The sequence below is a fragment of the Carassius auratus genome, chromosome 9 (genome assembly GCF_003368295.1).
Source record: "Carassius auratus strain Wakin chromosome 9, ASM336829v1, whole genome shotgun sequence".
In the NCBI taxonomy this organism is placed as follows: Eukaryota; Metazoa; Chordata; class Actinopteri; order Cypriniformes; family Cyprinidae; genus Carassius; species Carassius auratus.
Window position 1 is genome coordinate 20,499,560 of NC_039251.1, and position 12,360 is coordinate 20,511,919.

At 36.6% G+C, this 12,360-nt stretch overlaps 1 protein-coding gene across 1 annotated transcript in view; it reads right to left on the minus strand.

The window, feature by feature from the left end:
- Window positions 1–11,330, minus strand: part of ramp1 (receptor activity modifying protein 1) — a 29,951-nt gene extending 18,621 nt beyond the window's left edge. The window contains exon 1 of the mRNA XM_026271954.1: window positions 10,898–11,330. Within this exon, the coding sequence (XP_026127739.1) occupies window positions 10,898–10,943 (46 nt within the window). The 5' untranslated portion in view covers window positions 10,944–11,330. The remainder of the gene's footprint in view (window positions 1–10,897) is intronic.
- Window positions 11,331–12,360: the final 1,030 nt, after the last annotated feature.

Here is a 12,360-nt window from a genome sequence, read left to right on the forward strand (position 1 = left end):
TTGAATATTTAATTAGGTAGTTTGATTAAAATGGATTTTTATCTTTTTTTATCAATACCTCTCAGTATTTAAGAAAATAAATAAAGTTAATGTTACACTCGATTCCATCTGCCATCTTTTTTTTTAATTGAACTTGTTGCAGTGCATTCTGGGATTACCTTATCCTTAAAGCATATGTGACGCTTCCTTAGAATTTGCCGAAAGCATGATACCTTAGAAGACAGCATCATGTTGCTTTTTGTGCCCTGATGCTCTTAATGTCGTGTATGGTTGCAGAAAAACATAAAGCAGGCCTTAAAGTCAAGGTTACAATAAACTATTACAATAAAAATACAGTAACCTCTAGCTAATATATTACAGAAAGTTGACTTTATGCTGATACATGACCTTATTTTTCTCTCTTCAAGCACTGAGATTCTTTTAATCTCAAACTCTTGCATAATGTACAGAATGTTCATTCTAAGATGCCTTTTGAAAGTGAGGAGAACTAAACGAGAGCTTTTTGAGTTTACCTCCTTGATCATTTCTGTAACTTTGACTCGTTTGACTGGCATATTCATTATCATCTTTTAGTGGAAAGAATTTATGCAGCCTTATGATGTGCTGCTGTGGACTGCTAAAGGGATAGTTGAGCCAAAAATGAAAATTCTGTCATCACTCTCCCTAATGTTGTTTAATTAAAATACAGGTGAAATAAAGTTATTAGATGAAAACTTAAGTTGGTTGTGAAGGTAATATTAAAATTAAAAACTGAAAATTAAAGCGAATTAAAAATAATAATAAAAGTTTATATTATATTATATATTATTATTATATTATTTATATTATAAATAGTACTAAAATAGCACGGCACGAGTCATATGTACTTCATGTTAAATAGGTTTTAATTAAAAGATTGTTTTATTTTAGGTATCAGTAACATGCTTTTCCTTGAACAAAATTTCCTTGAAGATACATTATATAGTGTACATGTATGTGCCACTTTCATGTTCATTGTATGGTGCTTTTATGATTGACTCTCGAAATGTGTGAATATGTAACTGGCAATCATGTGAAACTATGACTCGCGTTAAGACAATTCCACAAAATGATCCTAATGCAACACTCTGTATGGGATAAAATTCCTCATTTATGTCTCTAAGACAGGGCAAGTCCAGTACTGTAAATGCACATTTATAAAAACTGAAGGGTGAGTCAAACTTCTTTCATGGTAATCGACATCATGCCACAAACGTTGTCAATAAAGTTGAAATTTTCCTGAAGCCATAAGATTCATTTAAACAGCCAGTAAGATGAAAATTCTAAGCTTCCTATCACGGTTTATAAGTCCTGTACAATAGGTTTAAATCCATCCAAGGTTAAAAAAAAACATGGTCATTTTGTCAAAATATCATTTTAAAATTACCTCAATTCTCGGAGATCCCCAAACGGTTCGCGCGAAGCTGTTCAAAAGATTCAGTTTCCTTAAACCCCATCTTTCGGTAGCATACTGTGTTCTGATTGGTCAACTAACATTGTCACTTTTGATTGGTTGTTCCGCACACAGCTTCACGGTAAATGGTAGCATCTTTTTGGGGCGAATTATGTCTTATTCCTCTCATCGCGAAGCAAACAGTAAAATAAAAAACTTGAGCAGTCTCGCTGCTTTTTCTTCTGTGTGGGTGTATTCAAGCCGCGCGCGCTTCAGTTTGAATCTGAATAGCGCGTTCAGATCTTCATTCTTTGGCAGTGAAAATAAAACAAACTTGCCTTTACAATTAAAAACACACTGTCTCCTCGACATGATGCTCTCACACCAACCAGAGCGTCTGTGTGTGGGGGTGGAGCAGGTCAGAGTTTTGTTTCTCCCAAGACAGTAGGCGGAGATTGTTATGCAAAGTGTTCCTAGTGACGTACATAGAGATGGGCAAAAGATTTGAAATCTATAACGACTCGTTTCAGCGATTCAGAGTCGACTCCTTACTTTAGAAGCCAATAACTTTATAAATCATGTAATTTTTGGTTTAATAACTTTGCACATTGTTTACACTGATGGACAGCTACATCATACACTGTAATACAGCTAATTTTTGATTTCCCATCTGTGTGGCTCTTTAAACATATTGTTGTGGGAAGTCGTGGCCTAATGGTTAGAGGGGTTGGACTCCCAATCAAAGGGTTGTGGGTTCTAGTCTCGGGCCGGACGGAATTGTGGGTGGGTGGGGAGAGTGCATGTACAGTGCTCTCTCCACCTTCAATACCACGACTTAGGTGCCCTTGAGCAAGGCATCGAACCCCCAACTGCTCCCTGGGCGCCGCAGCATAAATGGCTGCCCACTGCTCCGGGTGTGTGCTCACAGTGTGTGTGTGTGTGTGTGTGTGTGTGTGTGTGTGTGTGTGTGTGTGTGTGCATTTCAGATGGGTTAAATGCAGAGCACACCATACTTCACCATACTTGGCTGAATGTCACTTCACTTGTGTTAAACTGATCAGAGCTTCAAGCACTTGAGACGGCGTTGGACAAATTATGATGACAGATGCATTATACTGAAATTGATCATTTTCTTAAATTCTTCCTTTAGATTTCCTTCAGGGTGCTTTTTGTGCGACCGTCAAGCTGTCATGTTCTCTTATAGTTTAACGGACACATAATTGGCCAAATGAATGCCTGCCACTGTCTCATGTTAGGAAATGGACGCAGACAGACGCTGAGATTGACAGATAATGCAGGGATGTACAGTAACTCTAGAGCCAGACACGTTTACACATTGAACAGCAAAATAAATAAATAAAACATAAATAAGGGGTTTTGACTTGGACTTGGGTTGTTTCCAGGATTTTGTTCATTTTGTTTCAGACTGAATGTGGAAAAAAAATCACTGTAGTAGTATCATTTTTAGGCTTTACTATTTTGATTTCTATTTTAAAGGGATAGTTCATCCAAAAATGAAAATTCTGTCAGTAATTACTTACTCATGTTATTCTGAACCTATAAGAGCTTTGTTCATCTTCAGAACACAACTACTGATATTTTTAATGAATTTAAAAAGCTTTCTGAATCTCTGTGGATAGTAAAGCTATTGTCACATTCAAGGACATTGTTAAAATAGTCCAAATGTATGAGAATTCTTTTTGTGTGCAAAGAAAACAAAAATAACTTTACTCAACAAATTTGAAAGAGTTGAATGTTGTTTGCCTTGAATGTGGTAATTGCATTGCTGTTTATACAGGGTCAGAAAGCTCTCGAATTTCATCAAAAATATCTTAATGTGTTTTACGAAGATGAAAGAAGGACTTGTGGGTCTGGAACAGCACGAGGGTGAGTAATCAATGACAGAATTTTAATTTTTGCATGAACTCTCCCTTTAAGAACATTTATTACACCTTTAATAAATTATATTACTTCTTTTTTTGGCATTCTGTGTGATGTATTCTATGACTCTCCTCGTCTGCTCGTATGATCTTTTTTTTTCCCCCAGTGTATGCAAAATTGAAGTGTACAGAGATGCTGCTATCCCAGCATGGACAAAAACAACCGGCGGCTATGTGAGGAAAACACGATAACATTTGCATTAGTGCCAGAAGAGAAGCATTAGCCTGCAATATGCTGCAGGGAAAACATGGTGACAGTCATATAAAGCACTTCCAGTCAAGATGAAACCCATACAAAACATTCTGTAGTGTTGCGAGTGAACTACGCTGGCCGCCTGATCAAGTACTGTCTGCCATTTCTGAAAGCAAGCAATGTGCCAGTACAAATTGCTACTTGCTTTGCTCGCCCTCTCATTGTGTAACGTGGTTTCTAACTATTGATAAAGCAAAATGCCTCCATTTACTCTTCTTATCACACACGCACACACATGCACAACATCCATCATGGCATTCCAAAATAATCTACATGGCACAGACCCTTTGTAATGAAGCAATTACTGGGGCCATGAATGTCAGTGTATCTGGCTGTACAGGTGATGGATCACTCAAGGCCATTACACCAACGGCTGGAGCCCATTAAAGAGGGTCATTTGCTGCGGGTCACTGTGACTCTGACGCTGTAATCTGTTGTAGGCAGCAATTGAAATGCACTTTATATCAAGCGCAAACATTCAGCTGTGGAAGAAAATAAGACAATGTGTGCGTTTGCATCAGAATATAAATAAATTTAAATGTGTGCTAAAATTAAAACACAATTAAGCCTTTGGAAACTTATAACAAAACTTAACTATCTTGAGCTGTGACATCCATAAATTTAGCCTATGCATGTGCTAAACTTTAAAATGTGTTGTACCAGAAAACCTTGAAGAAAATATCATCAATAAAATGGTTGAGAAAAGCAATTGAGGAAAAACCCTTAATTTACTATTTAAAGCAATGGTCACATGAAAACCAAAGATCAGTGATCTACTACTGGCAGGCTCCAGGCTCCAGGCATGGGCAGGGGTGAGGTCTTGCCCACCCTAACAGAATCAGATAAAGATTGCATTTTTTTTTTTTTTCCGTAATTATAACCAATCTGAAGCTGAATTTATTTTGAGAAGTTTAAGATATAGCTGGAGACTGCCCCAATAATAAATTAACACCAGAAAATTGCTGTATTTTTCCTTTATAAGCTGAAACCAATTAATGCTGAATTCACACGGAGGATTCAGTCTGTTGCAGAAAAGCAGAGGCTGACAATGAGCGAATACGGGCAGCAATATTTGTGCAGTATCAAGGAGAGTTTGCGAGTTCAAATTGTTTGTTTTTTTTGTCAAATTCGGCAGTTCTGAATGGAAAGTAGGTCTGTCATTTACATGATTCATCTAATTCATAATCCATTATGATGAAAATAGCATTTTTCTGTTTTGCGTTTTCAACAATAGAAATGAAATTGAATGGGTGCATATTTTAAAAATTAATCATTTCAGATTGATTACAAAAATTCTTATTCTTGTTCTTTTACTGTTATTTTTTTCTTCTTTAAATGTATATATAGCAATATCTACAGTATAAATACCCTTAGACTAGATGATTTAAAGACTAAAAAGTGCCCAACCCAGGATATCTGGCAGCCCACCCTTCTATAGCCATAAGGACTGGGCTGGATCTGCAAGCCTTTTGAGTGAGGAACTGAACAAGATTTCAGTTAGGAATCAAAGATTCTCTACAAAATGTAACCTTTGGGGTTTTAATTACTTTTACAAAACAGAATCAAGAAATCCAATAACTCTGATCAAAAACTTTTATTTATCTTAGAATATATATATTTTAAATATACATTTCAATTTGTTAGACACTAAGAAATAATTTGTAATATCTTTAGCAGGGTCACCCAATTAAGGTTTAAGTTTTCTTTTTTGAGGTCTACTGTATTCTAAAAAAGAAAATATTTTCGAAGATCATGTGAATATAAAGGGAAACAGATGCTTTTGCTGACTTGTTCAAGTGTTGGTTTGCAACTTGACGGCAAGTAGTTGTGGTTGAGATGCCAGTGTCGCTCAGGGGCTGAGAACGATCTAGTTTCCGGAGCTCCTGCTGTCAGAGAGCTCTTAAATAACACTGCATGGGGTCTGACGCTGTTTTAACAATTTCTTTAGTCAATCACACCAATAACACACGAAAGATACTTCACAGCAAATAATGTCGCATTCAGTGCCATGTTGTCTGTCCCATGCGTGATAAGAGATGCCTATTGAACCTTGAGCTCAAGCCTGCCATTAGGCAGATGAATCAATCAAGCTCTTATATTCCTTTAAAACTAATTTATACCACAGTGATGCAACACAGTATGTAGGGTAACTCGATCTGCATAATGAATAATCAGCTAATGCAGGGAGGAGTTCCAACCCATTCCAGCAGCACTGCAGAGAGCTGATGATTCCCTGCTGACATTACACGACTGCTTCAACATCAAATATTAACTGTATTTTTCAGTGCTACACCTGTTCCTTAAAGCATTAAACAAAGCGTCAATTTTACTTTGGAGTGAGACAAATGCTAAATGCATCTCAAGGGCCAGGGCTGGCACACAATTTGCCTGTTTTTATTTATACAATCAGCTAGGATTCAATGCCCATGCTACCATGTTTAAAAAAAAAAAAAAAAAGATTAGAATGAGATTTTTATTCAAGCCTGCTTTTTCTTCTAACAAAAGGTTCCAGGTTCAAACTTGAATGTGTGTCCTTTGTCAAAATACCAGGTCAAGTCTCTTTGTCAAAATACCAAAGTCTGCAATCAAACGTCAGAGATATTTATGTGAACTTATCTAATCAAATCAACCTAAAACCAAACATTCTTTATTTGGTATTTTATAAAAATGTGTGTGTGTGTGTATATATATATATATATATATATATAAACTATTTAGATAATCCAATGAAGTTTTGCTATTACATTTTAAGTTTAACTGTGCTTTTTTTTTTTTTAATGTCCAATAACGTATTCTGAATGCTGACCAAAAAGGTCACGAATCGCACTTTTCCTCAAAATATGATTGCTGATGAATGTCATCCAACATGATGGTCAAACATGATGCAAAAGGGTCATCTAAGTATATAAAGAGCATAAAAAGCAACTTTTCTTTCAGGTTCAGTTTGTGCTGTCAGACGATTAAACATGATTAATTGCATACAAAATATGTTTTTGTTTAGATAATATATCTGTGTGTGTGTACGGTGTATATTTATTATGTATAAATAAATGCACTAATGCATTTATATATTTAAGAAAATGTCATTTGTATATTAAATGTATTTATGTATAATCTAAATTATATAAATATATACACATGCAAATATTTTCAAAACACATACTGTATGAGTGTATTTACAGGTGCTGGTCATATAATTAGAATATCATCAAAAGGTTTATTACACTAATTCCATTCAAAAAGTGAAACTTGTATATTATATTCATTCATTACACACAGACTGATATATTTCAAATGTTTATTTATTTTAATTTTGATAATTATAACGAACAACTGAGGAAAATCCCAATTCAGTATCCCATAAAATTTGAATATTACTTAAGACCAATACCAAGAATGGATTTTTAGAAATCTTGGCCAACCGAAAAGTATAAACAGGAAAAGTATGAGCATGTACAGCACTCAATACTTAGTTGGGGCTCCTTTTGCCTGAATTACTGCAGCAATGTGGCGTAGCATGGAGTCACAGATCAGTCTGTGGCACTGCTCAGGTGTTATGAGAGCCCAGGTTGCTCTGATTGTGGCCTTCAGCTCTTCTGCATTGTTGGGTCTGGCATATCGCATCTTCCTCTTCCCAATACCCCATACATTTTCTATGGGGTTAAGGTCAGGAAAGTTTGCTGGCCAATTAAGAACAGGGATACCATGGTCCTTAAACCAGGAACAGAAAGCTTTGGCACTGTGTGCAGGTGCCAAGTCCTGTGTGAAAATGAAATCTGCATCTCCATAAAGTTGTTCAGCAGCAGGAAGCATGAAGTGCTCTAAAACTGCCTAGTATATGGCTGCGTTGACCTTGGACCTCAGAAAACACAGTGGACCAACACCAGCAGGTGACATGGCACCCCAAACCATCACCGACTGTGGAAACTTTACACTGGACCTCAAGCAACGTGGATTGTGTGCCTCTCCTCTCTTCCTCCAGACTCTGGGAGCCTGATTCCAAGGAAAGGCAAAATTTACTCTCATCAGAGAACATAAAAAAAAAAAAAACTTTGGACCACTCAGCAGCATTCCAGTCCTTTTTGTCTTTAGACGCTTCTGACGCTGTCTGTTGTTCAAGAGTGGCTTGACACAAGGAATGCGACAGCTGAAACCCATGTCTTGCATACGTCTGTGTGTAGTGGTTCTTGAAGCACTGACTCCAGCTGCAGTCCACTCTTTGTGAATCTCCCCCACATTTTTTAATGGGTTTTGTTTCACAATCCTCTCCAGGGTGCGGTTATCCCGATTGCTTGTACACTTTTTTTTTTACCACATATTTTCCTTCCCTTCACCTCTCTATTAATGTGTTTGGACACATAGCTCTTTGAACAGCCAGCCTCTTTTGCAATTACCTTTTTTTTTGTCTTGCCCTCCTTGTGCAAGGTGTCAATGGTCAATCAAAGTCATTCCACTTTTGCAAAGTGACTTCATGCTAAAGTTATTGAGATATCTTCAGATTATGCTACATGTCTAGATTGTCAGCTCTAATCAGAAATATGGACAAATGTGTTGTGTTCAGCTCCAGCAGCCATTCTGCATGATTAAGCATGCATAGTTTGGTTCAGCAGCCCTCTGGATGTAATTCAATAATCATTTACATTTTTTAGTCATTTTGCAGACGCTTTTATCCAAAGCGACAAAAAAAAGAAAATATTCAGGGATTCGGGGATCCAGCATTTCGGATAGGGGAGGGAAGATCATTCCACCAGCCAGGAATGGTGAACCAAAATATTCTGGAAAGTGATTTTAAGCCTCTCTGTGATGGTACCACAAGGCGCAGATAATTTTGTTTTTTGTTACCACATTTCCCACTGAATTCTTTGCACACAATACTCACTAATGAACTTGGATTCAAGACCTAGTAAACTGAATTATTTCAAGGGTAGAACTGCTTAAGGCAGTACATTGAGAATGAAATACAAAGCGGTCGTGACAAGCATAAAGAAATAGAGCAGCCATATATTCATCTTCACTTGTTACGGCTGTCCAGATCTCCCCGCCCACTGCCATCAGGTTATTCACCTCAATCAGAGAAATGCACTGTGCTAATAGTATTTAGAGAACTGTATAGAACACATCCTTGTGCTCCCCTTCATCCCGCTTTAAATGTCCTTTACTGTGTTTAGTGTTTTATCTGACTTTCAATTTTCAGATTGTCAGAGCAATGATTCTTGGTGGGATAGACCACAATTCTGGTCTGGAACACAATGAAAGCTCGGTTCAGTTTTGAAAAGAGTGCTTGAAATTTATCTCTCAGCTTGCAACAACATCACAAAGCCTCCGTTTTCTCTGTGCCAGCAGTTAACAGTCATGATGCCATCAATATCCTGGGAGTTGTCAGACTCCCCTGGTTCACCTGAAGGACAAGATGGATATAGCTACCCATAAAGAAAGTGGGTTAGGAGTCATCTAAAAAAAGGAAGAAAGATAATGGGGAAAGGACATTTTAAGGAAAGGTTTAGGAAATATGAAAAGCAAAAGGATACAACAAAGCTAAAGGAAAGAATCATGAAAAATGGACAGGTCCATGAAGGACAGGACAGGAAAAAGGAAAGGGTCGCTGAACTGTATTATCAGTCATCAAACTAGTTTTATGCCGTAGCATCCATTATAGGGACCTTAGCAGAGCCAGTGAAAATGCAACGCATACTTGCATTGTTGGAATACATATTGCATTATAACGTATGATTAAAATGTAACCCATAAAATCAAGCTTGCAGATCTCATTCACTTTTGTAGAGTAGGTAGCAGGCTTATTTCAAAGATCAGTTAACACACACTCCTCCTGAGTTCACCTCCTGACGCGGTTTTAAATCCAGAAGATTCCCCTTCTAAATCTACATATTTTATAGGACACTCACAGCAGGCTTAAGTGGAGCAGAAGTTTTTAATCAAGAGTTACATATTTCTACAGACTGATTTAATATTTCTCTGCAGTTACATGAGCTTCACTGTCTTACTTGAATCCACCAGCATGCTCTCTTTCCCTCTGCCATCAGAGAGACAGATACATGTTTGTCACTCTCACAGAGGAAGAGTCATACAGTATGTGTGCATTATTCGACTGAGAGTCAGGTCAGTTCACAACAATGAATCGCTCATATTTGCATTCAAATTCTATATAGACATTTTTCCTAATAAAGTATGTCATGAATCTTCGTAGAGTAAATAGCAATGGCAACTGATTGGTGACAGGAAATCAAGGCAAGCAGAGAGCAGCTTGTTAGTCATGCTCAGCGAGCTTGTTAAGGTAAGTGTGAAATTAATTATTTCCAACAGAAGGAGGTTGCCATGCATTATTAATTAAAAAATTAGATAATTGACCCATACGTGGGCGGGCTTGTCACTTATGGATTTTTCACTTTCAGCTAAATTTCCAACCTCTGTGTATTGTTATGAAAAAGACTAAGTGGGATAAGAGCATGTATGTTCCACGTATATAATTAAGATTAAGATTATTTCAAATGTTAGCTATACTTGCTTTATCACACAATACAGAGTAAGTTGCAACATCACATGGTACCTGCCATCAAATAGCATATTATAGGCTTTTTGACTAAATTTTAACTGTAAAACATACATTAAATTATGAAACATTATACAACAAAAATGTAAAAGGTATTAATTCAAAATAATTGGGCCTTTTTCCTTCAAACCTCTCAATTGCCTAATTTACCTGAATGCACCCTAACATACAAAAATATTAAGCCCATTTTGACTAGTAAATATTATAATCAACTGTATAAATATACTATTTAAAAATCATTGGCTAAACTTAATCCATTTATTTAAAAAATACATTACATTTATCCCACGTGCACAAAATCAGCTTATGTTGACTCTTGCCGGAATACATGCTAGTGTTACCTTTTTAACACGAGAGCTACAGAAAAAAAAAAATAAATAAAAAATTATATATATATATATATATATATATTTATATTATTATTATTTTTTTTTTTTGATTTGAGGATAAAATTCACAATAATTTTTTTTATTTATATAAATCTAACCTACAAAACCAATGCTGCAAAAAAAAAAAAAAAAATCACTAGACTTCTCACTCCCTTTACACCTTACTAAAACACTCCCAATAGACCACTATCAAACAGATAAACAAACAAACGACTTAATAGTTTCGTTCTGATTTGTTCTAGCTTTCTTGGGCGTTTTACAGTCAGTATGAAATTTCAGAAACAAACATAATAGGTTGAAAATCAGACATAAACGGGACAAACCAGTTCAACTTACCGGCTAGCAAGAAGAAAAGCGCGTGTCTCCACGACACTGATGCCATGACTTTCCAATGTCAGTCAAAGCAACTGAAGTTTGTTGATAGTCGATTAAACAGCTCTACTTTCTCGACACTCGACACATCCTGCGCGTTTGACAGCTAATTTTGCAGACAGTTTCATTCAACGCTGAATCTCCACTAAAGACGCCGAAGAGAGAATTCCTCCGTTCCTCTCAGTCACCATGCCATGCGTTTTCTAAAGTACTGCTTTAGTACCCAATAAAGCTGATTGCGCAGCTGGAATGGGTCAGTGGAAGCGTGCTCAGGAGTTCTCGCTGAACTTGAAGTCGCTCGTGGACAGGCGGACTGTGCGTGCGCTCCTGCGCGCGTCAGGCGCACAAATAAACGATGTGATTGTGAGCTGTGCTTGTGGCAGCAGTAAACGCGAAGCCACCTCCCTCCCGGCTCATCAACTTATGCTGGCTAATAATAAACATGAACATAATTAATTAGAGGAGTGAGGGAACTACTGTAATTTACTCTGTGCTGATCACACCAGAAAACAGTAAAGGAAAAAACAGGACTTCATGCTTAATTCCAAATTATACTGCGTCTGTGCACCCACTTTTTAAATGTAATAATATAAAAATTACACCGACCGCTATTATCTAATAGCAAAAATGTAAGACTTCCAATGGACTGACGCCAATTTTCCTGCCCAGATGAAATATGATCATTCACTGAAAAAGGGATTGTGCGCCTTCTGTGGTCACGATCTGAATCACAGGGGGAATTGCCAACCATGATTAATTGGACAGAGATAAAGAATTAAATTTCTTCAAGAATAACTAATGGGTTAATAACTGGGACTTCGAGTAGTGTTGAATGAACAAAACAAATAAAATCAAGGAATTTAACTGAATTCCACCGGTAACATTTGTTACTTGATTTCAGATGAACAGGGTTACTTGTCTGCTGTAAGCAATTTATTTGGTAGGCTACTAAATATTTAAATTATCTATTTATTATTAATGTATTAAAACTATACTTTCTATAGGGTATTTTTGAGCAAATAACCAATTGACTCGGTAGTTTCTTTATGACCAGGGATAAACACTTTCATTTTTTATAATAATAATTATATTAGTAAAGTAATATAAGTAAAACAAGCATAAATATGCGGTTAATAAACTGTTTTGTTAGAAATTTCCTTCCTTAAATATTAAGTGAACAAAACATAGTCTACTTAAAAATGTCCTTAAATATGAGGTGAACAACAAGAAGAAAAACTGAAAAAATTGTGTTTTGTGAGATGTCCTTTTTATGTAGGAATTAGGACTGAAGTGTGACTCGTGAAGAGCTCTGGCTCCACCTGCTGCTCCACTGCAGACCTCCGCCACACTGACAAACAATTAAGACTCAAACGTAGACTCTCACAGATCTAGACTTGAATCATTTCTACGGTTTTAGTTGTTTAGTC